Raw genomic sequence first — 27,959 nt, 5'->3', positions numbered from 1 at the left:
ATAATAATGGAACGTTTTATTTGAAGACAAATACAACTCTTTACAATTTAAATTCATCCAATATTTTTGTGTTCACATAACATACAAGAAATGTGAACTTTTTCAAATTTTTATTATAGCAGGGTAAGGTATTTAAGTTATAAGTGTTTTCAAAAAAGCCACAGTTCCATATTGCTACTTCAATACGAAAGTGTACATGACAAGTTTTTTTTTCTAATATATTATGTACTTTATTATATTATGTTGACAATATATTTTAAAGACCACTGCCAGCAAACAAGTTTATAAAATGGAGTAAAGACATTATTACGCTGTTGAATAATCTAAAACTATAGTAAATATTGGATTTATGAGAAAAATAAAACTACCTCCTTCTCGGAACATTACTAACATTACGTTTCAAAGTGACAAAGAAGAATATGTTTAAGCAGCTTAAGCACGCATAGTAACACAAAAGGCATCCCCATATAATTCGAATAACCATTATTCAATAACTCGATACATCAAAATGGTGCCTTTTACTTTAAGAACCTTTAAAATATAGAAAATCACTTCCCCATGAAATATAATCCACTAACATGCTTTCACTGTCGTTATACATAATTCTTAAACAAATCAAAATACATTGAAGTTAAAATTCTAATGCTACACATCGTGTTTATTAATAATAAGCAAGCAATAATATATGTTTATAAATGTGGGTCGCTTTCTGCGACTTAATGCTAGTATATAGCATCCAAGCATCCGCCTCTACAGGTTCGGAAGTATCGAGCCTCGCAGCCGCCATTGGCTGCGGGCGTTATACAAAATAGTCAATGCAGTACGTTATGTAATTTGCACGACCGCCACTAGCGAGTCGGCCGTTATATTTGTGTTTCACGAGTTCTGGTCATGTTTCAACGTTGATTACAAATCAATCAAATATGTTATTGTGGCAACATATTTTTATGTTTCAGCCAGGGTACAAGCAAATTGTAAAGTCTTCATATTGTTCCATTCTCTTTTGGTGTCGACTGGTCGTTTACCGTGTGCGGTACGCCCCGTCCAAATGGAATGTAACGTGTTGGTATATTATTATCCGACAGTTATATTAACACCAATCGAGTATCACATCGAGACCGTCTCGAATATCCTTTGTCATTCCAGCTAATTCAAGTATAACAATATAACAAATTTACAAAAATACATACAAAGTGAAGAATATTCGCAGCACTGAGTTTCCAAAAATGCATATAAATATATCACTAATAAATCTACGATATTCTATCCAAATAATACCCTATGTCGAGGACGACTCAGCGTGCGAATGTTCTTGCAGTTCATAAAACGTTTATCGTTAGACTTAAATCTATGAGTTTCAGACTCGTTTCAGGCAGTCTCTCAGACTAATTTCAAAGCACCAACCATCTTTCAATAAATGCAATTTCTATCCTAATGTTCGAACCTTACTTTTACAATGATGTAAATATTGTCCGACTAAAACTTTCCGTAAAAACGATCCCGTATAACAACCCAACTCACAAACAAATGACGCCAACGGTACACTGCTTTTGCTCATCTCCAAACACAGAATTTCTAATTCCATTACGAGTACAATACATTTTTCATTTCCTATATTTGGCAAAAGCAGTGTACGCGATGACGTATTCATAACACTCGTACAAACATTCAATAAAGCCTAAATATACAACAAGAAATCCTAAAAACAAGTCTGAAAGATTGGTTTAATTTCCGCAATCGAAAAGGTAAAATAAAAGTCTCAAGTTACAGGCAATCGGAGCGGGTAGAAATCCGTCACCGACGCGACACTTTCTGGATTGCGAAAACCAAACCAAGCCTAAAATAAAATGATTTGGTAAATAGTAAATATATTTTATATAAATAAATAATGCTGACTCAGTTCTTCATATGCTAAACTAAACATATTATTCACTAAGTCATCTCACTTTTAATTTAACATGACTTAACAATCAACACGTTAATTTATTTTCTAATATCACTTGTCAGTAGATGTTATCAGGACTCATTATACATCTTCACCGCTATTTATAGCAGCGAAAGTTTAGTTCGTAAAGTGTATCTTTAATATTATTATTATGAAAATGTTTCATACCCCCCTGGGTATTATCATGTTCAGTTTTATGTCTCAGTATAAGTTGATAGCGTTCGTCGCTAACACATTTATTTCAAGATGTCTTCCAAATCGTTTGATCGCACACTAAAGTGTCAATCGAAGTAATACAAAATCAGTCTCTAATCGGGAAGTCTTTTAGTAAGATCTCGAGGCACGCATGATCTAATACCTAATCCTCTTGTAGGTATAAACGAGTCTTAATTATTTTATAGACTATTCCTCCAAAATTCACATGCTACCTGATAGAATCTTGGCAAAATCGTATTTCAATAGCCAGTGAATATCTTAGATGTATTTCAATATGGTTTCTCAGTATTCTGAATTATTAATTCACTCGCCAAATGAATGTTGTTTTAAAAATAAATAGTTAAAATATTAGTATAAAAAAAGGATAAAAATAAAATATATACCAAAAGAATTTGAAAAATAAATACATCATTAAGGTTTTACCTTTGGGTTACGGAAAATATATTAGTTAGAAACTGGTGCATCACCTTGGCCCATGTGCTGTTCAGAACTATCACTAAAATCCGCCACCTAAAATACGAGGAGTTAGTTAGCAGAGTTTAAATGGTTACATCGAAAAGAAAAAAGATGTCTTCTATCATCAACCCTACAATAGAGATGATGACTTTAAATCGGTTAATCAATGCTGAATTACTGCATACCATTTTTTAAAATGATAAAACAATATTGAGGATTAATAAAATTTATATAAAAGAGAGATGTCTATCATGCTTTAATGGGTAAGTTTTATTTGATACCGTAACATTATCATTTATCAGTCATCATCCCAATATAGAATGATTAAAATGTTTTCAAAACTACGCAATCACCTTGCTCTTATCGAGTGACCCGTTAGCTTCCAAAGCCTGAGCTATGTCAGACTTCTGGGTGGTACTCTTTTTCTTGCCCTTTCCAGCATTCTTTTTAATATTCTTTCCACCCCTGCCCTTTTGCATGTTATATCCTGTAATGTGAAACTTTTCTACTTATTTCCATAGAAATTAAAAATGTTGCATGTTTAGAAATGGGCGTAAGTGGCAATTTATTTAGGAAATAAAATTTTAACAGTTTCGGTTTTTTTTATCCGCAACATAATATTCTTAATTTGCAACATATATTATCATTTAAGTATATAATAATTTGCTCTAATCTGCATAAAACTAACTTTTGCTCAAAGAAAAATTGATAATGTTAAAGTTTGATATCATGTTACTATTTCAGTTATGGGGTATTTTATAGTAAGCGATAAAATAAAATACAAACAAGCAGGAAAAAACAAGCAAAACGATATAAACGAGCACTACATAATATTAGTCGAAAATGTTTGGAAATGATATTTAATTGTCTGGTATTTTGTATTTCATTAGCATTATTCGTTAGTTCATTCTCTGCATAATTATTACCTACATTTAGGTGGCGATATATTTTTTAACTCGCTTATTTATTCTGATAAAGATATTAATATTTTTAATAATTACGTGTCATAAAGCTCTTGTGTTTAAATTTCTATTACAAAAGACAAGTTACAAAAAGATAGAGATTTTTAAATAGCTTTAAATGTTGAATACTTCCTGAACAACGATTTTTTTATAATACCAAACCAATATTAATGCTTATCTTTCTAATTATATTTTTATGCAAACCAAAATGAATAGAGAATAAATTATGTGAATGAATCTATTTTGTTTCTGAAACTGGTAGTGATTCACTTGCATTTATTTACTCCTTATTCAAGTTGGAAAAAGTATACATAACATTTTGTTCAATCAAAAATATCAGTTAATAGTTTGAATTAAAATTACCTTCCCCATCGTTCTCCAGTTGCAAGTTATCTTCATTGGGGCTGTCATTGGGTGACCCAATGTTGTCGGGTCTTACTGTTTTCCTGAAATACAGTTTTTTAAACTTAAATACAAAATTTAGATGTGGGAGAGCCATACTTCGGCACGAATGGGCCGGTTCGATCGGTGAAATACCACGTTCTCACAGAAAACCGGCGTGAAACAGCGCTTGCGCTTGTTTCACCGAGTGAGTGAGTTTACCGGAGGTCCAATCCCCTACCTTATTCCCTTCCCTACCCTCCCCTATTCCTTTCCCATCCCTACCCTCCCCTATTCACTCTTAAAAAGCCGGCAACGTACCTGCAGCTCTTCTGATGTTGCGAGTGTCTATGGGCGACGGAAGTTGCTTTCCATCAGGTGACCCGTTTGCTCGTTTGCCCCTTATTTCATTGAAAAAAAAAAATGAAATCGCTAAAATAATATGCTTCGCGTTTATAAATTATTAACTGCGCGAGATCTAATGGTTTGCCTCGGTGTCAGTGATTCGCAAAGGTACTTTTACGGCTGGCTGTGATGTAAGTAGGATTGGTGAGGCCAAATTTATCTAAATAATCTATTAAGCCACTACTCGCCAGAAAGAAATAAAGGTTCTAATTCTTGTCACAAGTAAAATCGAAAGTCTAACAATGAAAAGTTTACAGAAAATGTATGGAGCTTATGTCAAAATATTTATTTGATAACAGTTAAATTATCATTAAAACTCTTCCTAGCGGATTAACGACACGACTTGTTAAACAACAATAACATTTACCCGTTGATAGTGAGCGTTGCCGGCTTGGCGGGCTCGTCGTGATCGCGTCGAGCGCGACGGGGGCGGGGCGCGGCACCGCGACCACGCCCACGCCCGCGACCGCCGCGCCAACCGCGACCGGCGTACGAGTTGCGAGGCGGCGGCGTGTAGCCCACGTAGCTCACCTGCTTTAAAGATATTACATACATTTACAATCCCCGCGTTCCACTTGACGTAAAAAACGATGGAAACGCTCAAAATGGGAGGCATTTTGAGCGTTTTGATCGTTTTTAACGTCAAGTGGAACGCGGGGAATATAATAATATTAAGGGACGTTTTAATTTGTCAACACATTAGTCATTAGAACCTAACCTAACAAGCAACTTTCCGCTGACGCTTTTTTGGATAACAAAAGGAACTGAATAATTTATCAGTAACTTATATGAATGTATAACCCTGTCAATGTTTAGCATAAACAATCAGCTACTCAGTCAGAAACTAGATATTCACAGGAAGGTCTTACATCATTTGGGCGGGCTATGTCAATTTAATCTTAGTCGTAATCTGTCGTTGGGTTTGAGCTAACACAAACAAATAGGTTATTTTACTGCAATATTTTGACGCTAGATTGCAGCACCAGCATAGACAGTAAACAAAAAAGTTTGAGTCACATACGCCATGTTTGGATATGATCTGTGCAACATGTTCGATTACTAACTGTATGTGCTGGTAGCGCCCACTGTTCCAATATTTGCGTAATAATTCCTACTCTGTAGGTCAAAGAATAAACAACACATACTTGCGGGTACCGCTGCGGGCGCGGCGTCGGGTACGAGCCGCCTCCCCACTGGCCGACCACGACGCCGGCGATCTCGAGGCGCGCGCCGCGGCCGCGACCACGCCAGCCGCCCACGTCGCCCATCAGACCCACCATCGGTAGCGGCGGCATCGCGAACTCCACCTCCAGGCCCTCGAGGATAGCCTTGCGCATGCGCTCCACCTATACATAATTAGTTGAAGTCTACGAATAATAAAAACTTTTTAAATGAAATAAAGGGGCTTTCTTAAGCTTAAGGGGGTTTTCTGTGAGAACGTGGTATTTCTCCGATCGAGCTGGCCCATTCGTGCCGAAGCATGGCTCTCCCACGTATAAATAGCTGCGAAACAGTAACATTCAAATTTAGGAAACGAAGCCGTTGACAATTATAATTGTCAATAATTGTATAAAAACACAAAATTGTGTACCAAGTACATGCATAAAGTATGCATGTATTCATGTATTCAGGTCACATTTTGTTTGTTGTTTGTTTTTATATTGATAAGTGCATTTGTTGAATAAATTTAATATCTTTAAACGAGCAATATATATATATATATATATATATATATATATATATATATATATATATATATATATATATATAATAAAATCAGCCTAATCCGTTCAGCCGTTTTCGAGCTTTAAGCGCGACTAACACACACACCAAACACGCACCTTGACGACGGTATCAATGTGGTTATCACACAGCTGAGCTAGATGCTTGCAGGCAGCTGCTCGTTGCAGGTTACGCTGGAGCAGTTTGCCGTCGAAGTACAGCCAGGGGGCCGCGACGAGCCACGGCACGGGCGCGCCGCACGCGTCGTTAGCGAGCAACGCCGCTTCCGCGCCCGCCATCACTAGTGTAGCCAGCTGCACGCCACGCGAGCTTATGCCGTTTACCTGGTCAGAATTCATAATCATAAATAATAATAAGTCATGATCGTGTTTACTAAGATACATGTATAAGCGATTTAGTTGAAATTTGGTATGGAGATACTTGCAGTATCTGGCCTGGGAAAGAACATAGGATAGTTTTATTACGGGAAATGTACGTTTCCATACAAAAAAATATATAATGAGAGGTGTCTAGGGACACCCGGATGGAACGAAGTTATAAAAAACATCATATTCTAGTTGACGCCCAGGAACACTATCAATGCCCTCTGCCCCTACTTCACAGGTACTCAAAAAGTGTCGGCCGACACTTTTGCGTCATGTCACATGTGACGTATCATTACAACTTTTTCCGTCTAGCCCCCTTTCGCAACGCGCGATAAGAAACTTCGTTCCAACGAATTTCTGCGCAGTGCCTAATGTTTTTGCTTGTTACGACATCATTTAATATATATTTTCGATTGAAAGCTTACCGTCATCTCTTGTAGATGAAGGGCATTCATGAGATCATTAGAGAAAGCTGTTGCTAAGAAAGCGTCCAATTCCTGCCGCCGAAGAATCTGTATCTGAGACGTCATAATGAACCTAAACAAAATAAATTGTATTTAAATTATGTTACGCTATTTACAAACGTATTGTAAGTCATACTAGACGTAAATATATGTATAACAGTGGAGCGACGACGCATTATGTCCCATAATACTGGAGTGCCACGTCGTGCCACTGCAGTGTAGTTACGCCTAGCGCGATCTCATTTTAATTCTGACCAGCTGAGTATACAGTAAATAATTAATATTTTTTTATATTCACCTCAAAACAGTGGCCAATATAAGCAGATGTTGGGGCACATAGGATGTGTTGAGCATCATTGGAGTGTCGGACCGCATGCACGACAGGAACGCACGCATGCGACGACACTTATCGTCTTGAGCGGTTCTACAAGTAGGAGCAAGTGCAATATTAATAATAAATAGTCTAGAATTAGAATATTAACATTTTATTTATTAAATCTCTAACTTGATACCTCATAAGCGATAATAATATTTAAACAGCATTTTTAGAATATGCGACTGATAAAAAAAACTGCAAGCACTTTATCTTTTGACTTTTTTGCACAGTTTTCTAATATCAAAACTGTTTTGTATTTGTTTTATATTGAAACATTACCATGTATAGCCATATTAAATCAATGTAATGTTATGATATTTTATCAGCGATAAATTCAATATTGTATCGTGTAATAAGAATACATAATATAGAATAATTTATTGTAATATTTTAAATATATAATGCTAGGAACCTCACCCAAACCAGAGTCTTTGTACAGTTGGCACTGGCCAGTCCAGTACTACCCCCGATACCAACTCTGGGCTCTTCCCTGGGTTGACATGGGAATAAATCCACTCGGCAATTTGGACTGTGCACGGACGCTCGTTGATCATCGAGCCAGTGGCTGTTCCCTCATCTGAAATGTAATGATTTACTTAACTCATTCCTGTAGGCAAAGTCGTAGTTTCGATTTCCGTTTGTACATGAAATATTGTTCTCAAGTTTGATTAAGGCAATGCAGCCTTGATTGATCGGCATCTATTCAGTCAGGAAATACCAGATTGTCGTCTGTTGACATCACCCCGGAAGATCAAGACTTCGAAGACATCCCAGTCAAGAAGATGACTTCCGGGAAGATGACAGCAGCCACCAACCAGGTGGCCAACACAATAAGACCCTCAACAAGACCAGAGGCCACGACACATAGAGCCCCTTCAGGGCGAATAATGTAATCCGATAATGTAATCCGACGCCAAACGATAGTATAAAAAGAAAATATATCAATATTAAAAGAATTTTAATCAGGGCACGGGCCATCTAGAAGTTGTCTGTTTCACCGTTTTGTAAAGTAAAAATACATAATGACATAGTGTGGGTGCACACAGACACTTGGGCACAAAAATACATGAATATTGTATGCATCGATTTTGCAATAATTTATAAACTAAAGATACAATTAGTTATTCACTGCAATTACCTCGAGCTTTCTGCGCCATGAAACGATGGTGGTGCATATTGTAGAGTATAGCATACACATTCTGACGGATAGGTCGGTAGAAGTGATGTATGGATGGTATCTCGCGATGGTTGTCGTCCTCCATCAGCACTGGCAGGGCGATCTGGCGGTGTGTGAGTATGGCCAGCATGTGAGGGTGCATAAGACCGCGCGCGTGGCGCTCAGCACAAGTCCTCAAGACTTCAGCGGGGGCCTGCGGGCAGTTGTCCTCCGTCGGCCCACGGCTCGGCCCAACAGGTGCCTGCACATATTTTACGAATATAAAAAAAAAGTAGTTTTGTTTCACAATTATTTACAGACATTGCACTAAGGGTAGATAAGAAACCCATAGTGTACTGTTCTGCGGCATTTTAGTTCATAAAATAATATTTTGATTTCCTTCATTTTACGTAATTTTAAAATATTATTTTAAAATACAGTTAATTAACATAACCTAGATCTGCAAATTGGCCTACTTGTAAGTACAGATCTAGGTTAAAGTTAGCCTTTGCCTAAATATCATTAAATATCCTACAGAACCTCTTAATATTTAAAGAGTGAACAAATATTTTACCCACAATTAATTTTAATCGTTTATCTGCACAAACAGGTCTTATTAAATTAAACATAATATACATAAAATAATCATGCACACCTCTTTGAATGGTTTTCCATTTTTGTTTGTAGGTTTGGTGGCCTGCTGCTTCTGAGTGTCAGAATCTGCACCTTCTAAAGTCATTGCGGCAACCCCATGGCTTAATTCATGGCAATGTTCTTCGATGCTAAAGTCAGCGTTCATTGAAGCATTTGCTGTAGCCAATTTGTAATCTTCCAAGCCTTTTTGCTGTAATTTATTGAGTAGCCAATTTTTTAAAGTTCCAAGTGCTTAAGTATGAAAATAATATTAAGAATCAAAATTAGAAACAAAAACTGATGTGAAATGAAAACATCACTCAAGGAAATGGGAGTACAAAACACAAACAAGGAAAAATGACGATAGAAGCATAACTATTACCAGCACATGGAAATTTTCAAATAAATTTTCAACATGCAAGATTTTTATAGCCAATACCGATGTAATGTTAATGTAAAAGGCGTGGATGACCCCAAGCTCTACTAATCTAATGACTAAAATTGAAAGTAATGAAAATAAACCTCATGCTCAGAAGATTCGGCTGCGAGTTTAGAGGTATCGAGGTCGGAAGATGTTGATTGAGGACTAATGTCGGGTTTTTGATTCTTTTTATTGTTTTTCGGACGGCGACCTGAAAGACGTAATATTTTTGTGAAATACACAGTACTCATTACACACCAGATCATATGTTTGTATTAAAATCTGGGGGTACGGCAGTGCCCCCGCCAAGTCAAGCAAAAAAGCGGCACGGCCGTACCATCCTTTTCTCGAACCAATTCAGGCTCTTTTTGACCCCCTATAACTTCATTGTGGATAATATCTTACCAGAAGCAGTTCTATATTTCAAGAATCCATCTTTGGTACCATTCAAGTAATATTGTACGGCTTGTTTTAATTTGGCAGCACGGAGATCATTTAAATCACCAAACACTTCTACACATGCAGCATCAATGTCCGACGATGGCAAATCACGAACAAATTGTGCAATCGTTTTAATCAATGTCTCTGGTGGAATTTGTTGCTAAAACAAAATGAAACTATATAATACAATATCAAAGTCTAAAAGTGCAGCTATAAGTCGCATACAACTTTAAGCTTAACAAGCTTATATTAAATGGATGGTGCAATTTTTCAGTCTCTTTGGAGACTGAGGTGTCAATCTAAAAGTTTTCCATAGTCATCATAATAATATTAGTGTATGATACATTATTTGAATACAAACCTTCTTTTGCGTTATTCCTAGTCTCTTGTAAAAGTCAGTAAGACTTTGTTCAGGTAACATTGTACCACCGAGAAGTGCAGCCATCAAGTAAAGACGGTCTTGTGGCACATCAAGGAGCTTTGGCAGGTCATGCACCATATATTCTTTGGTTTCCAAAGACGACTAAAAGTAAAAAATGAGCATGGTCATAATCTATATATATAAAACTCAAAGGTGACTGACTGATTGACATAGGGATCCAGCGACCACATAGCCTCTAGACGCCTAATGCAAGGCGAATACTTTCAGACAATATGTAAGACTTATAGGTCTTACTTTAGATAATGATAGCGAAATCTGTCTTAGTATCGACCACATCCGTGACACATGTACATCTCGTGCGTTTCATACAAAATATTTTTCTTACTGTCAAGAATCAATTTATTCAGAGCTCAAAATACACTGGTCTGAATCCATGACGAAAGCATTTGACATAAGTCATATCCCTTTCTATCAAATACAAATTAGTAATGCTTAGCCCCAATTTCACCAACGTCTGTTAGTGTTAACAGCTTGTTAAAATGTCTTCTCTTTCATTCATATGAAAATCGAAAGAAGTAACGTCATACTAATTCCGGCGTTAACTTTAACAGTCGTTGGTGAAATTGGGGCTTATTCTTTCTTCCGTTATCGTCACGCGTCACTAGTGATGTGATACCAACTATCTTTCAGAGGTATATTTTTTTTTAATCGAAAATCGAAACAAAGCGTGATATGCTCAAGTAATTTTGAGTAGAACTGTTGTTAAACAACTGATTAATGATTATAATTTATAGCGTATAGCTATACGTGGGAGAGCCATGCTTCGGCACGAATGAAAAGAAAGAAATACCACGTTCTCACAGAAAACCGGCGTGAAACAGCGCTTGCGCTGTGTTTCACCGAGTAAGTTTACCGGAGGCCCAATCCCCTATTCCCTTCCCTTCCCATCCCTACCCTTCCCTATTCCCTCTTAAAAGGCCGGCAACGCACCTGCAGCTCTTCTGATGCTGCGAGTGTCTATGGGCGACGGAAGTTGCTTTCCATCAGGTGACCCGTTTGCTCGTTTGACCCTTATCTCATAAAAAAAAAAATAGCAATAAAAATTGTCGACGATTACTGAGCTCTGCAGTACCAACACTGTTTTTGCCAATTTTAGTAAGAGAAATGTGGATAAACCATCCATCTACTAGTACTACTACTATCTACCCATCACAAAGCGTTGTTTTTTGTCGGCGTTGCGAAGTAATCATGAAATCTTATCTTGAAAGCGTAAAGAAAGTAACAAAGTAAAGATTTTTAGCCACTAAAACTTCAAGCAGTTTTATTGGCGAACAAATATTTTTAGAAATAAATTTCCATCAATTTTATTGTGACTTAGAAATCATGTGGCGGAATTAGCAAGTCAAATAATCTATACTAATAATAAATATAAAGCTGAAGTTTTTGTTTGTTGTTTGAACGCGCTGATCTCAGAAACTACTGGACCGATTTAAATTTTTTCTCAGTATTAATCAAGGAAGGCTTTATTATATATCCTATGTGGCCTATATTATATTATTACGCTAAGACCAATAGGAGCGGAGCATTAATGAAGAATGTTTCAAAATCGGGTGATTTTTCCTATTGTGCTGCGTAAACGATAAAAGTTTCGCAAAAATCATATAATATTACAGAATTTTTGCCCTTTAAAAGTTTAAAAAAAGTATATATATAATTTGTAAAAAAAGTATATTTTTAAATATACTTATTTAAGTATAGGTACTTTTTTAATATAATCCGAAGACGTTTTTGTATATTTTAAGAAGCTTGCCACAAAGTCTTTTCTTCATTCTATACTTTAAAATAAATATGTACTGGTTTTTTTTATTTCTTTTGACAAGCGCTTCTCGTACTTCCCATCACTAGTTCTGATTTATGACATGCCGTGAATTTGAATTGGCCAATCGTAATGCATTTCTTACCTCTCCCCCCGCGTCGCTTACCTCAGCACATTGACACAATAATTTGTTAAGAGAAATCAAAACATTAGGCGTCTATTGGGTTATGTGGTCGCTGTAGTGATCTACCAACGCACAGCCCAAACCACTGGACGGATCGGGCTGAAATTTGGCATGCAGGTAGATGTTATGACGTAGGCATCCGCTAAGAAAGGATTTTGATAAATTCCAACCCCAAGGGGTTCAAACAGGGGATGAAAGTTTGTATATAATAATACTTCTTAATGCGAGCGAAGCCGCGGGCAAAAGCTCGTTATAATATATAAAAGGTAGCTGATTGTTACGACAAAGTATTTATTGCTCAAAATCGAAATAAATGTTGCCATACAGTAACAAATACATACCCTGTACGTAAGTTTTAGTTGGGAGGAACTAAAATATCTCGGAGGTTGGAACACTAGATATTCACCAGAACAGCCAACCAGACCGGCATAGGTCTTTTCTCTACACAAACCTACAACCTCTTGGCAATGGTCATCTGAAGACACCATCTATTAATTAAATAACATAAATTATTAAGACCTAGATAATAAGCACAACAAAAATATATCTTTTTTCCTATTCTAGGTTTTCTTACTTACAATTGGTATGTTCAAATATCGAAGAGCAGTTCTTAGACAGGAATGCAATCCAGTTGGGGGTACCCACCATACTTTTGGAGGTGGAGTGCCTTTTGTTACAATATGTCTCAGCACCTACAGCAAAAAAAAAATTGAAGTCAACAGGAACTTAAAAATTACTTCAGATTTGACATTTAACAAAAAATAATGACTCACAGAGTTGACTCTCTGTCTATATGTTGCTTGAGTTTGGATCCAATGTTGTGGTAAGGTGGGTGGTGTAGGATGAGCTCCATTGAAACATACACACAGGGCTACCTGGTGTTCGGCTAATGCTTGAGCAAGTGTAGTTAGAAATTGCACACATCTAGCCCATTGTCCACCACATGCCCAATCTGAAAATTCATTATAAATAGACTTGTTAATTTAAAGCAACACTTAACAAAATATCTAAAATATCTATTAAAACTAAATATAGCTAAAAATACAATTGCACAGCTCAAGCCTCAATTTCAAAAATACTTTGTGTTAGTTCTTCAAGCTCCATAAGAGCACCGGTGATCGCGACAACAATAGAATACAAAAGCATTTCCTGGAATCTGCGATCGAAGTAGCCTGCTATTATAACTATACATTTTTGCATAATATACAGTGTGTTTAGTCAGGTACTCGCAATATTTTAAGCATTCATGTATATATGTACTTGCTATGCAAAAAAAACACAACTGTTAAGGTCTAGCCCCCTTCACCTCTATGTGGCAGGCACTTTATTATTGACTCTACCTGGTAAAGCAAAAAACATTCTTTCTTTGCGAGGTTTCATCCTATTGTCATAAAAATAACCTCAAATGAAAAGTAAGTCTACTATAAAAAACACAAAGAAGGGTTCATATTTCAGTTGATTTAATGAAAGTTAAATTAAGGTTTACCATTTATGACCTATTAAAAAACTACTTGCTAGATCTCGTTCAAACCAATTTTCGTTGGTAGTTTAAATTTTTTATAGTAATGCACATCATATTATATTCTTTTAGACATATCATGCTGCAACTCTAAAATTAAGAGGGTGGAGGGGGGACACACATTTTACCACTTTGGAAGGGTCTCTCTCGCAAACTATTCAGGTTAGAAAAAAATGAAAAAGTTTTCAAAGTTCCTGGGTCATGGTTGCGTATCATATAATAAAAATCTTAAATATATACTTATAGTAGAAAAGTATTAAATATTATATTTCCGTTGTATGCTACCTGTAACACAAGTCCTTCAGGTACTTAGCACGGGACCAGACTGACGTGGTGTGAAGCATCCATAGATATTATTATTTAATTATTATATAATTTATAATCTATTTTTATGACAATAGGACGAATCCTTGCAAAGAAAGAATGTTTTTTGCTAATCGGGTAAAGTCAATAATAAAGTGCCTGCCACATAGAGGCGAAGGGGGCTAGACCATAGACCACTACTATGATAGTAGTTAGTGTTTTTTGCATAGCAAGTTCATATATATAGTGCATAAAATATTGCTAGTTCCTGACCAAACACACTGTATATAATAATTATGTATTTATAATTTTTATTTACTACAGTTATACATATGAACAATAATCATTACCAGAACTGCTGACAAAAATGTTTTCAAAATACCTTCAAAGAAATTACTACTTATATAGTATTTTAAAATTAAGCTAAACCAACCAACAACATAAACCAACATAGAGTAAGTAAACATAAACCAACAAAGAGTAAGTAAACATAAACCAACATAGAGTAAGTGAAATAGCACTTCATCAATAAAAATTAGATGTAAATAGTTAAGTACCTGAAAAATATCCGCCGTAAAGACGGTCTAGGCATCCTTCAGCGTCTAATACCAGCCGGAATCCACCGGCATGAGTTCTAGCGATTCGAAACAAATCAACACCTACTCCTTCGTTTTCTAAAAATATTTGTAGATCCTGTATGCCCATGGTCGTGGAAGACTACCAATCTTCTTAGATTCGATTGAATTTTCGTTACGTTTTTTATGCTGCCTGAAAATAAAAATACAGTCTAGAGCTTACTAAAAAATAGGATATATTATTAGGTGTATAAATATGTATATAAAGGTAAATAAATATGCATAAATTTCAACAAAAAACATGCAAAAAATAGGATGAACATAACCGGCACGTTTTCAAGACATTTACTACCGAAAACAGGTAAACACGTATTTGTGGGCTTGAAACAGATGATAAGATTCTTAATCACTAATCTATGTGGATATTAATTAATTTCTTACCTTATTTTATAAGACCATACCAATAGAAAATTAGGGCCGCCGAACGTCGAAAACGGAAGCCATTTGTAATTTGGTAATTTTAATTTTTCTTCCATCTTCATTCTTGGCGCAGAGCCAATCGAATTGCCATTACTAATATTTTTTTGGCGTACAATACACGGTTATTAATATCTAAGGTTAAAAAGTTGAAAGTTGAAACTTTTGAAACTTGAAAGTTGAAAATAAGAATATTATAAAACAGTCAACAGACAGACTCATGAACAAAAATTCCAGATTCAAACTGGATTTCTATTTCCCTGGGGGATAAGGCTGAAATATCAAACCAAGGTTCGATATAATTTTATCTAAAAATATTAAAATTTATACTTACCTAATGTGCGCGGAAATTTAAAAGCATCTTCATAAATTTCTATTATCTGGTCCATACATTCAATGGCCCCTCTTCAAGATGGGCCAGCGCTGGGCGATTGAATGGCGCATGCGATGGCTATGCAATGGTCGCAACGCCTCAACATGATGGCCGTGTTCAGTTGTGATCTAAACGTCGTTCAAGATGGACGTGTAAGCATTAGCCATTGCGGCAATGCAATACGTGCTTTTTAATAATTTATGACTGCACCAGATGACCCGGTGAACTTCGTATGACCTTCCCTCCTAATATAAACCTTCTCTTGAATTCTACGAATAATTATTTCGAGCCTAAAATTAAAATAATGGTTTATTGTAGTGATGATGATGATAATGATGAATGTAATAATAGCATAATATACTTTCCGTTCTTAAAACAACGCTGAAACTCCCAAACTTGGATCTTTAAAAAGTCAAGAGTTATGTATTGTTTAAGATATTATTATTGTAAAGTTTCATTAAAATTCGTTCAGTATTTTTTGAGTAAAAGAATAACAAACATCCATACATCCATACAAACTTTCGCCTTTATCATATTAATATAGCTTCATTCATTATGAGACCACGTACTCGTCATTTTGAATGAAATTCGTAAATTATAATACGAATTACGACGTCCTCGCTCGATCGCGGCCGGGCATCGACTGTCGTATCGCCAACGTGTAGAGGCGTACCGCCATCGCTGGGCCATCATCCTTTGATGTGCCGCCGAAAAGCCGACACCGCCGCCATTTCACGGCCAGCGCTGGCGCCATCAACCATCCTACGCCACTACGTACTCCCTACGCTGGGCCATCGTGATGGCCCACTACGCTGGCCCATCGTGAAGAGCCGCAATAACACAAATTTACCGGCTTTACCGCGGTCCGCGTACGTCCACGACACAAACTATATAAAATGCTAACGGTCCACGATATCATTACCGGCCGATAATGGATGTGGCAGTGGCGCGCGGGCCCCGCCATCCAGGCGCCACTGCCACTTGACAGTTGCCACATCCATAAAAAGCGTAATAATATTTTTATTTGGCAAATTATGATCTTGTTGATGCTAGCGTCTACCGTTTTTTTAAGAAGTATAAACGTCACGCTTGAATTGTCGAAAATGTCCGAATCTGAAGACCGAAGTCGATTCATTTGACTAATAAAATTTATGAATTGAGTTACGCATGATTTTTCATAACTTAATGCTAAACGCATAATTATAATTGCTATTTCGAATTAGACATCACAAACTGTGGACACGGAAAATGTTTTAAGTAAATTTTTGTGATGATTTTTTTCAAGAAACGGCTTCAAGATACTTGAAAGTAACACAATAATTTGTAGTCGGAAAAATGCTTTAAAAGGAGATATTGAAGTTATTGTAGATTTGTGACTACTGGATTTCCCTTTAAAATCGCTGTAACAATAAACAGTAATGCCGGAACAAAGTAATGATTACCGTGTTGTGGTATTTGGAGCTGGGGGTGTTGGGAAGAGTTCTCTTGTTTTGCGATTCGTCAAAGGCACTTTCAGAGAATCTTATATACCTACTATAGAAGACACATACAGACAAGTAAGGATTTTACTGTAGACTTCATATAGTGCAGTGTTATTAGTTTAAACAGAATGCTGCCTGAGATTATAATCTAACTAATATTATAATCTATACTAATATTATAATTCTGCAGAGTTTGTTTGTTTGTTTGAACGCGCTAATCTCAGGAACTACTGGTCCGATTTGAAAAATTCTTTCAGTGTTAGATAGCCCATTTATTGAGGAAGGCTTTATCACGCTAAGACTAATAGGAGCAAATAAATAGAGGAAAATGTGGAAAAAACGGAGGGAAATTATTTGAAATTGTTTATTATCTTAAGAACTACTGGAGAAATTTTTATGTTATTTGACAAACATGAAGAATAGACCACGTGAAGGGACAGAGGCTATTTTTTGCGGAAAAATGTATGGTTGTGTGAAATTCCTAAATTACGCGAGCAAAGCCACGCGGAACATCTATATATAATAAAATCGTAGGAAAGTCAATTATGTACATTGAATATTTTTGTACCATAATAATACTTGGGATGTGATCTACTATGCTAACGCGGACAAAGTCACGGGCAATAGCTAGTCATTAATAATAATCAATTTTATATTTTAAAGTTTAGTTTTCATTTTATATTTTCACCATTGAATTATTTTTGATTACAGGTGATAAGCAGCAACAAAACAATTTGCACTCTTCAAATAACAGATACCACAGGATCCCATCAGTTTCCGGCCATGCAAAGGTTGTCAATCAGCAAGGTATGATGTTTAATAATTAATAACTAGATGATGTATTTATGGAGCCAAACAATTATTCTTTTGTATGTATTATTATCATATTCTCAAGGTATCTTTATATTAAAAAATAGTTAGGGAGGGGAAGAGGGGATTTCCCAAAGAATTCTATTTAAACTGAGGTAGAAGTGGTGTACTCCAAGAAATGTCATTTGAAAAGCAATCCTAAAACAATACACTCAAAACATTACTCACACACAGAAACTAAAAATATATCTACGTAGTCAAGTGCGAGATACCAATATTATTTGTAACAAGAGTGACAAGGATGCAGGCCTATGACATTCGGTCATAGGTCATAACTCCCCGAAAGATCAAACGCCCGCAAGTACTGACTGCAAAAAAGTCTATTACAAATTAAGATTTTTTTTGTTATTAAGTATGCAATTTCTTACATAAACAATTTGGGCTCATTTAAATTGCGACAACCATTAAGTCGTGGATAAACAGTATATGTTTGCATGCTGCTGCAGCAGCATCACCTGGATTATATAGGAGCCGAGCTCTGTATGAACCCAAAGTGGTGCTTTCATGTTTGGGCTCATGTTGACTCTCCACTCATCCAAGAGGACATTTATAGATGGTATTCGTTGGTAGGATCCTATTGATAGGAATGATTCTGCACAAGTCATCAATTAAAATTAAATGAAGAATTTTTTTTTTATGAAATAAGGGGGCAAACGAGCAAACAGGTCACCTGATGGAAAGCAACTACCGTCGCCTATGGACACTCGCAGCATCAGAAGAGCTGCAGGTGCGTTGCCGGCCTTTTAAGAGGGAATAGGGTAATAGGGAGAGTAGGGAATGGAATAGGGGAGGGTAGGGATGAAAATAGGGGAGAGTAGGGGATTGGGCTTCCGGTAAACTCATTCACTCTGCAAAACACAGCGCAAGCGCTGTTCGCCGGTTTTCTGTGAGCCCGTGGTATTTCTCCGGTCGAGCCGGCACATTCGCGCCGAAGCATGGCTCTCCCACGTCGAAAAAAATATTTATAAAACCCCCGCCAAACAACTTTAAAAAGTAATGAAATAACATTTACTTACTTACTTAAATACTGACTTTAAGGTTTAAATCCTACTTCCTACTTCCTACTAATATTATAAAGGCGAAAGTTTGTTTGGATGTATGGACTATGGTCTATGGATGTATAGATGTATGGATGTTTGTTACTCTTTCACGCAAAAACTACTGAACGGATTTTAATGAAACTTTACAATATCATAGCTTATACATCAGAATAACACATAGGCTACAATTTTAACCGACTTTCAAAATGGGGGAGGTGTTATCTTCGTTTTCTTATGTTCAACGATTACTCCGCCGTTTGTTAACCGATTTTCAAAATTTTTCTTTTGGTATATAGGGTATCGTCCCAATTTGGTATTATATTCACAAAAGTAGTGATCTGATGAAGGATCCATAAGTAATCGAGGGAACTCCTCAAAATTGATAAGGAAACAAGTGGTGACTTCGGTTTCGTGAGAAGTATTCTAAGCATATGCTACCAACAAGTAAGATTTTGCATCGAGGTATACCTGGTACACCGTGGTTCGGAAGGTGCTAAGAGAACTCCTGATTCATTATAGACGAGATAAGTTTGGGCGTTTCGGCGTTGTTTTAAGAACGGAAAGCATATGCTACTATGCAAATTACATTCATCATCATCATCACTACCATATTATACCATGCATCGTTATGACTTATGAATGAGCCTATAATGAATGTTATTGGTACTTTTCATAGTGTTTTAGATCGAGACTCGGTTTGTCAAGCGATAATTAAAAAGAAAAAAACTATAAGTACCTACCTAATACTATAAACCTGAAGAGTAAGTATGTTTGCTTGATTTTAGTAACCCAACGTATGTTTATAAAATATACGTTGGGTTACTAAAATTTGATTATTACTATAAAAAAGTTTGCTATTAGTAGCTATAGTAATTAAAAGAAGATTATTTTATTTTCTAAAAGGTGACCATCTTGATTTCGTCAGACGGGGTACCTCTTACGCGATAGAAAGAGAGCGCACATGTAGGCAAATATAATTGTAGGCACCTAGCACTGCGCGGTCGGAATTTGAACTTTATAGTATCGCAGCAAGAGTTGTTATTTTTTTAAACGGGTTTCACGAGTTGGACTTCTGTTGGTACTACTAATATATATTATTCTGTGTTTCAGTGTTAGCTCATTTATCGAGTAAGACTATATATTATCACGCTAAGACTAATACGACCGAAGAAACTCAGGAAAATGTGGGAAAAACGGGGAAATATTAGAAATTACGAACTACTGGAGCATTTTTTATGGCAATATTTGGCACAGATATAGAGTAGACCAAGGGAAGGGAGTAGGGACATAAGCTATTTTTTATGGGAAAATGTACGGTTTCCGTAAAATTCCTAATTTACGCGGGCGAAGCCGCGCGGGACATCTAGTAATTTATAAATGTAAAGTAATATTTTAGTCCATAATAATTGTTGTCAAGGTGTGTCGGGGGAATTCTAATGTAGATGTTTGATTTCACATAACATTATAGTTTAAGGGTCAGTTCACAGCGACCCGAATCGAGAGAATCAGCGACTATTATGGCGATACAAAATTCAAAAGTCGCTGTTGTCGTAGTTTACTTGGCGGTCCCCAGGGTCCCGACACACCGTAACAACAATTATGAAGTAGAATATTACTTTATTATTTTTTTATTAAATTTTTTATCAGTTTTACCTAATGTGAAAAACCTACTAGGTCTCCATAACCCTTGAGTGACTACACAAATAGCACCCTGGGCTTCCCTACTAAAATATTAGTATTGATTTTTTTCCTAGATCATAGTAAACCATAATAAAGAACTGTTTTGTCTTCTTAATTAGACTTAATATAAGTGGGCTGCAAATTATTTTGCTTTTCTAATAAATTCGTACGTTCCTTACTTTAAAACTCAAAATTATTGTTCTCTATTTTTAGGGACATGCATTCATTCTTGTGTACTCAGTGAGCAGTCGACAGTCATTGGAAGAGTTAAAGCCGATATGGCAAACAATAAAGGAAATAAAAGGTGCAGATCTCCCAAACATCCCGGTGATGTTAGCCGGCAACAAATGTGACGAGAGTCCCGAGATCCGGGAGGTCTCTGCTGCAGAGGGTCAGGCACAGGCCCAAACATGGGGTGTTTCATTCATGGAAACATCAGCCAAGACCAATCACAATGTAACACAGTTATTTCAGGTGAATTATTATCAATCATTCAACTATTTCCAGCAAGTGAATGTGTAGTTACTTGAAAATAATATTAACCTTCAAACTATAAACTCAACTTTACATTCTTTTGTTTCATTGTATTTTATAATACATGCAATTGATATCTATTTATTTAAATTACAGGAACTTCTTAACATGGAAAAGAATAGAAATGTATCTTTGCAAGTGGACGGAAAAGGGAAGAAGAAAAAAGAAAAAGTTGTCAAAGAGGGCGGAGAAGCTTCGGCCAGTGGCAGAGAGAAGTGTCTCGTCATGTAAGACGGTTTATTAGTTTGATCTGAATACCCACCGCTGTTTTTGGTAAGTCATAAGCAACATTAGGTTTTAAGAACAAATGGCAATCATAAGTCTAAACTCTAACACGAGAGGTAACATTATAGTAATATGTTTTAAAATATTTCTTCTGTTGTTAATGTTCTTGTGTTCAAAGAATTTTTAGTGAATTATTTATTTAGTGAAGCTAGATTTTTAGTAAGTTAGTCTGGATCACTATGGCGAAAAAATACTGTTATACATACAGGTTGTTCGGGTGAACACCAATATCCTTAAAAAAGAGCCCATCAAAATGAACAACTTTTTCTATGAGAACAATGCTGGGAACTCAAAAAAATCCGTCGTCATACCCATACAAATTGCCGATCCGGGCAATTTGTATGTGTATGAAGAAGGCATTTTTTTTTGAGTTCCCAGCATTGTTCTCATAGAAAAAGTTGTTAATTTTGACGGGCTCTATTGATGGTTTTAAGGATAACGGTGTTCACCCTTACAACCTGTAAATTAGTCCATTCATATGACAATAAATTATAATTTTATGCACAAACTTAGTATTATGTTAGAAAGATTGTTCATTGCTGATTAATGTTTAAAATTATTGTTATTTTATTTTACGAAGTTGGCTTTATTCTTTAAATAAGTATTTTATTTTGAATTATTTAATAAGTATTACACTTATTGTATTTTTTTTTGCACTGACAGAATAGAAAAATTGCCAAAACTGTGTGAAGCATTTTTTTGACTCAGGCTGTGCCTTTATAATATTATGTTGTTGTTAAAATAAATATAGTTGCCTAATGTTGTTTAGACTGTGCAGAATAATGTAAAATCTAGTCATTAAAAAAAGCATGTATTTTGCCACTGATAATAATTTTAATGTTTAGTTATTCTTATTACTTATTTTATAATGAGTAATTATATATGTATGATGTATATTCATATGTTTTCTTTTATATTTATCCATTTTTTTTTCATTGTAAGCTAGAAATCAAAGCAAGCAGTTTAATAATAAGTATCATTTTAGTGGGCTGTAATTTTAACGTTTGCATTCAAACTAATATTATTGTTAACTGTATATTGAAAAAATGTTATTCCCAAGGACTATGAAGCTGCCAGCTTTCATTAGTCTTTGGTTCCATGTATCATTAAAATGGATTCCTCGGTAGATAGTGGACCTACGCAATTTGGCTAGCTAGCGAGTTATGCTGGATTTACACGGGTGACTATTTACGCCGCACGGCGAAAATCGACCGTCTAAATGGCAATTCGACTACGCCGCATGCGGTTAAAGCTGCGAGCCCAAAAGTCGTGCGGCCAATGGCCGCATGCGGCTGGTGACTAAAATCGACCGTGCAGACGCTCAGTCGCAAGCGATCGCTTGCTGCAAATACATAGCGGAGATCTCGGGCGGCACAGGCGATATTTGTAGAATATGTAAATGGGGTGGCGATTCGGCTTAGCCAGGCGCACAGTGATCCGAAATCGCTAAATAGTGGACATTCGTAAAAAGTTTGATTTTGGTGTGGAAAAAAATACCATCCGATAGATTTTAAGAGGAGTAATAATAAATCCTTAATAAGTTTTTTATAAAATGTATATTTTAGCTGAAAAAACATAATTACGAAATAGTTGTATGGGAAAGAATCTATAAATAGATTTTTTGCAAAAACTACTAGGTCATTCTGGCTCATTTTTGAAACAAGTAAAGTTCTAGTGGTATATAAGGTGTAGAAAAAAAATTATGAAAATTTACGTGCAGCCTTTTGTAGAGGGGTTCAAAATTTTGAAATAATTTTAGTAACTTTTTAGGTGTGGAAAAAATACTATTCGAAAGATTTCCTAAAGAGTAACAATAAATCCTTATTAAGTTTTTTATAAAAATGTATTTTTTAAGGTGAAAAAAAAAATTACTAAAATATTGTATGGGAAGGAATCTATAAATAGATTTTTTTCAAAATCTACTAGGTCATTCTGGTTCATTTTTGAAACAAGTAAAGTTCTAGTGGTATGTAAGGTTTAGAAAAAAAAAATACGAAAATTTACGTGCAGCTTTTTGCAGTAGAGGGGTTCAGAATTTTTTATAATTTTACTAACTTTTTAGGTGTGGAAAAAAATACTATTCGATAGATTTCCTAAGGAGTAACAACAAATCCTTTATAAGTTTTTTTTTCACCTTAAAAAATACATTTTTATAAAAAACTTAATAAGGATTTATTTTTACTCCTCTTAAAATCTATCGAATGGTATTTTTGTCCACACCAAAATCGAACTTTTTCGCGAATGTCCACTGTTTAGCGCTTTCGGACCACTGTGAGGCGATTCGACTGGTGACTTTCCGCGCGACTAAAATCGACCCGTTATTCACCCGTGTAAATCGAGCATTAGCTGTCATTAGCTGGCTGGACTTGTCATAATTCGACCAAAATATGTCGGTCCGCCGTCTGCCTTCAATCAATTTCTCTTATGGTACATCCTTCATCAATAATACAGCAAAATAACGTGAAGTTTGTCTAATTACTTAAGTGTGGAAATACAACGAAATGAAGTTTGTTAGAGTACTGTTACATAATTTTATGTGTATAAGATATTACAATGTAATATGTATATTGTTAAACATGATGTTCATGATATTGTTTTTGGCTCTTTAATAATAATTTGCTATTCATTTGTCAAACACTAAGATAAGTAAATTGTCAATGCTTTATGATTACAAGCTATAATACTAGTCTTAGTCGACCAAAATTAGTAGACAGCTACTACATGAAGTAGTCTACAAGGTGTACAATTATTATAGTCGAAAACGAAAAGTCTATGTCATAGACAACTGTGGCTAAAGATTGTATATTAATTGTATAACCGTCTGAGATGATATTATGAGTTATAAATCCACAAGTGCCAAAAATGTACTAGGTAATTGCATATACAATAAGTATGTGTTGTACAAAACCTAACTATAGGCTGAACTCTTTAGCCAAAATTGAATCAATCAACTCGAAGGTAAAATATAAAACTCATAATAACATCTAAACATAAACCCTCTTACTAAAAAAAATATTTAAATAGAGAATAACTACTACGTGTACTTATCTTCGTCTTGTACATTGAAAAGTCAAATGATAGACAAAGACGAAAGATGCATGAATATGCTTTATTAGTAGGAGGGTAAAGCAAATGGGGCATAGTATGAGCGACATATTCGCAATAATTTTGCCATCGTAGTAGCCATCGCTAGTTTTGAAATTTGATGCACTTTGTTTAATATCGTTCACTTACATATCCAATTAGTAAGTCCAAAGTTTGAATATTTATCTAGTCGATTATTCGTATGCGAGATGTTAAAGTTAGGTAAGGATAGGTAATGTTAGAGTGATTTGTATACAATGTCAATATGGGCATAGGATGTTGAAGATTTGATTAGTGAGACCGTAATATTACTTTTATTTAAAATACTACAGCAAAAATACATTCCAGTTTCTATTTTGATGCGTTTAAGGTTCTAAATCTAAATACTACATTAAATTTCCTAAATTTTAAAATATTAAACGAAATAATAAAGGCCTTGCAGAATAGGCCCAAAATACGCTGCGACTTTTCAGAAACGGTATGTTACCTTCATTTACAGTGATGTAGTTTTGGGGATGGCTATGTGTAACTTGGATACGATGATATGAAGGACATTGATTTGGCTGAAGACCTCGGACAGTTTATTCTAACATTAAAGCGCTATTTGATCGTACGAGAGTACATTATTAATTATGTTTCAGAAAGTTGACAATAACTGATACTTGTTACTTATAATAAACGGCTATGCCTCTATTGTAACGTAGATAATTTTAGGCACATCCCGAGCAATCATAAGTGAACGTAAAAAAGTAGATGTCGTTTGCGAATCGAATTATTTACGCGGATACAGCGATTGTTGAAAAACGCACATCGAACGCGTGCGTTTAACAACGGCTAGTGTGTAGGAGCTCTTAGAAAGCGCCGCTCGAAAATTAGTGTCTGTCATTGTCATCGCCCAGTTTTTTTTTTAATATTGCTGTAATAACATTAATTTGCAAAGATCTTGTTTGCAATTCCATTAAAAGTTTTTAGTCGTTGCGTGTATTGTTATCTAGTCAGTCATAGGAGTCGTTACTTAGCGTTTTAGCAAATAGGTACGCCTAAACTGTTACATAAAACGCAAACGTGTCAAAAATTATTACCATTATTGCATTTTAAATTTCGAGAAGTTTCTTTTTTGACTAAGTTGAAAAATGTTTCTTCGTCTATTAACAATCAAGGGTGTAATGTTAAGGGCAGTTTGCCCGTTACTTTTGTTTATTTATTCGAAAAAGTCGTAACGAGCTCTTGATTAGAATAATATTGTTATTCATTGAAACTGGACCAAGTTGTTTGATGTTATTCATTGTATGTAATTATTTTCTTAAGGGAAAATGTGAAAACTATAGTTTTCGATTATAAAATCTAATTACACATATTGTTCACTGTCTGTAATGAGCAAAAATGAACTACGCCTATTTCATAAAATTGCTAAAAAAGTCCATACTGTTATAAAGACTTTGTAAGATCGTGTGTTTTTTCTTTGACTGATATACGCCCAAAAAGTCGTTTGTCAGTCAAGGACAAATGCGATATGCGATTTTATAACGTTCTAATACACAGTGTGGCTTAATTTTTTGCGTTAGTAAGGGGTAGGTAAGTATTTTCAAACTGAGTCATCTTTATCAAATATTTTTTAGAACAATATTAGATCTACATTTCATCATAAAGGGCTAAGCAGCTTAAAGCTTTATTATTTACAATTTGTGTGATGTTACATCTATTTCCTATGCATGTGATACATACACAGTCGTCTTAATATTTCTGAATTTGTGACTAAAAATTAGACTTAATAATGCAACTTAGTACATTCCTATTCTAAAATAAAAATTAATTATCCTCTTATTAACTTTATATCTACCTATTACCTACACTGTCCAGTTTCTGAGTATTTTTAAGTTTATCTTTTCAACGGCGTTGTTAATTGGTTAATATTTCGACGTTAGCCAAACTCTAGTGAAAAGATAAACTTCAGTCAAAGCCTCAGAAACCTGGCAAATGAGTGTTCGATTTCGGAAACAGCATATTTTTTCAAAGCCACATCGAATTTACAATTTAACTTACGATCTATAAATTTGTTAAACATTAGTCACAGTTAATACTTAATAGGCTGTAGATATGAATAAACAATATTCAGGTAAATGAGCTTACGTCTCAGTCAATTGTAAAACATCTTTGTGCCTGGTGTCTAAAGTTTTTTTAAAGGAGTTTATTTATTAAATAGCGGTAATATAAGTTACGCGATTGACGAACCAGTCACACTATGGCATCCATTACACGCTCATGCAAGCGACAGTCGATACCGTCAATCATGAATTGTTTGACTGAAGGTGACTGATGGACTGACGAATGGTATTAGACGGTCACTCAATTCTCTTCAGTTTTATGTTTTTATGTGAGTCAAAGCCAAAATTTTCAAAGGTATACGTTTCTAATTTTTTTCCTATTTTCTCAGATGTGACAACACTCACTCAAAATTCGTGACTGATTTTCGTCAATCAACTTCATGCTACCGTCTGTCACGCTCTTACACGGTAGGTTATCCATCAGTTACAGCCATGACTGTGGTAAAACTGATACCACATACGAACATACATTTAAAATGAATAAACTTCGCTTAAAAAAATTTAGAAACCGGTTAATGGAGGTTTATATCGCTTGTTTAGTGTATATGATATTGAGAAGGTTCTAATCCTTATTAATAAATATATTTACACAGCGAATAACTATAAAAGGTTTACCTGTCTCCGTCTAGCACACTAGTAATGCTACACGATAGAGAAGGACAGCAAACTTTGAATACCTATAGTCTATACGCTGCGTAAATTTTGTTCAAGGTGGTTTCTGTTTCACAAGCTTATCTGAGTATTGTTTATGTATAGGTTTGTCTCCTAAGATAATGTATCTGTACAAGTATATTAAAGGGTAGCACACGTAACGTAAGAGCTTTGTAATGATCACGCCTATTCGAGTAAACGAGTTATTCGCATTAGTCTGTAGAAAATAGTACTTACACCGAACTATAGCATACTTATAAATAATGGTGCCCAAATATTATATTATGGCAATAATATTAAAGTAGAAATCTAGCTATTTCTGTAGACATTTACCTACATAATCTTAATCACATTTTAAATATGTATTGCGTCGTTTTGTTTTTACTACGTTTCACACAACTATGGAGAAAATAAAATATGCACACGTGTCAGTAAACACGCAGAAATTCAAAACGGTTTAACGCTATTTGTCTCACTCGCGAACGAATTTTGTGCTATCTCGTTTTAGTCCAGCTGGAGAGCGAGATAGCAATGTTTTCGTGCCCGAAGGAGACAAAAAGCATCAGACCTGCGTGTTCAGTGCCGTATATGCAAAAGAAAAGGTCTAATATTGTAATAAAGCTCATCAAAACATTA

At 35.4% G+C, this 27,959-nt stretch overlaps 2 protein-coding genes across 3 annotated transcripts; one reads left to right on the top strand and one right to left on the bottom strand.

The window, feature by feature from the left end:
* Position 1: 1 nt before the first annotated feature.
* Positions 2-15,284, bottom strand: LOC121731397 (constitutive coactivator of PPAR-gamma-like protein 1). Of its 2 annotated transcripts, none has more exons than XM_042120800.1 (19): positions 15,185-15,284; positions 14,726-14,936; positions 13,120-13,298; positions 12,925-13,038; positions 12,688-12,834; positions 10,326-10,487; positions 9,929-10,124; positions 9,625-9,734; positions 9,125-9,313; positions 8,452-8,731; positions 7,731-7,890; positions 7,236-7,361; positions 6,899-7,010; positions 6,207-6,431; positions 5,511-5,711; positions 4,733-4,899; positions 3,943-4,025; positions 2,971-3,104; positions 2-2,671 (listed from the first exon to the last, which is right to left on the bottom strand). In XM_042120800.1, the coding sequence occupies exons 2-19, from the start codon at positions 14,871-14,873 to the stop codon at positions 2,606-2,608; spliced, it is 2,799 nt and encodes a 932-aa protein (XP_041976734.1). In that variant the 5' UTR covers positions 14,874-14,936; positions 15,185-15,284; the 3' UTR covers positions 2-2,605. The 2 variants fall into 2 exon arrangements, with proteins under 2 accessions (XP_041976734.1, XP_041976736.1); XM_042120802.1 differs by having other exon boundaries at positions 4,733-4,896.
* A 1,423-nt stretch (positions 15,285-16,707) lies between these two features.
* On the top strand, positions 16,708-21,776 carry LOC121730969 (GTP-binding protein Di-Ras2). Its single transcript, XM_042120221.1, has 4 exons — positions 16,708-17,149; positions 17,786-17,881; positions 20,878-21,138; positions 21,295-21,776. Exons 1-4 carry the CDS (start codon positions 17,012-17,014, stop codon positions 21,427-21,429), a joined length of 630 nt encoding a protein of 209 aa, XP_041976155.1. The 5' UTR covers positions 16,708-17,011; the 3' UTR covers positions 21,430-21,776.
* The last annotated feature ends 6,183 nt before the right edge of the window (positions 21,777-27,959 follow it).

Source organism: Aricia agestis, chromosome 10 (assembly GCF_905147365.1).
Source record: "Aricia agestis chromosome 10, ilAriAges1.1, whole genome shotgun sequence".
In the NCBI taxonomy this organism is placed as follows: Eukaryota; Metazoa; Arthropoda; class Insecta; order Lepidoptera; family Lycaenidae; genus Aricia; species Aricia agestis.
This window is presented reverse-complemented; position numbering and strand designations above follow the sequence as displayed.

Bases quoted from the DNA above. Each gene is read 5' to 3' on its own strand.
- LOC121731397 (XM_042120800.1), bottom strand. From the start codon at position 14,873: ATGGGCATACAGGATCTACAAATATTTTTAGAAAACGAAGGAGTAGGT. The intron at 12,835-12,924 runs GTAAGTAAGAAA...TTTAATTAATAG, and splicing joins GATATTTGAACATACCAATT to ATGGTGTCTTCAGATGACCA. The intron at 9,314-9,624 runs GTTTATTTTCAT...AATAAATTACAG, and splicing joins CCGAATCTTCTGAGCATGAG to CAAAAAGGCTTGGAAGATTA.
- LOC121730969 (XM_042120221.1), top strand. From the start codon at position 17,012: ATGCCGGAACAAAGTAATGATTACCGTGTTGTGGTATTTGGAGCTGGG. The intron at 17,150-17,785 runs GTAAGGATTTTA...TTTTGATTACAG, and splicing joins TAGAAGACACATACAGACAA to GTGATAAGCAGCAACAAAAC. The intron at 21,139-21,294 runs GTGAATTATTAT...TTTAAATTACAG, and splicing joins ATGTAACACAGTTATTTCAG to GAACTTCTTAACATGGAAAA.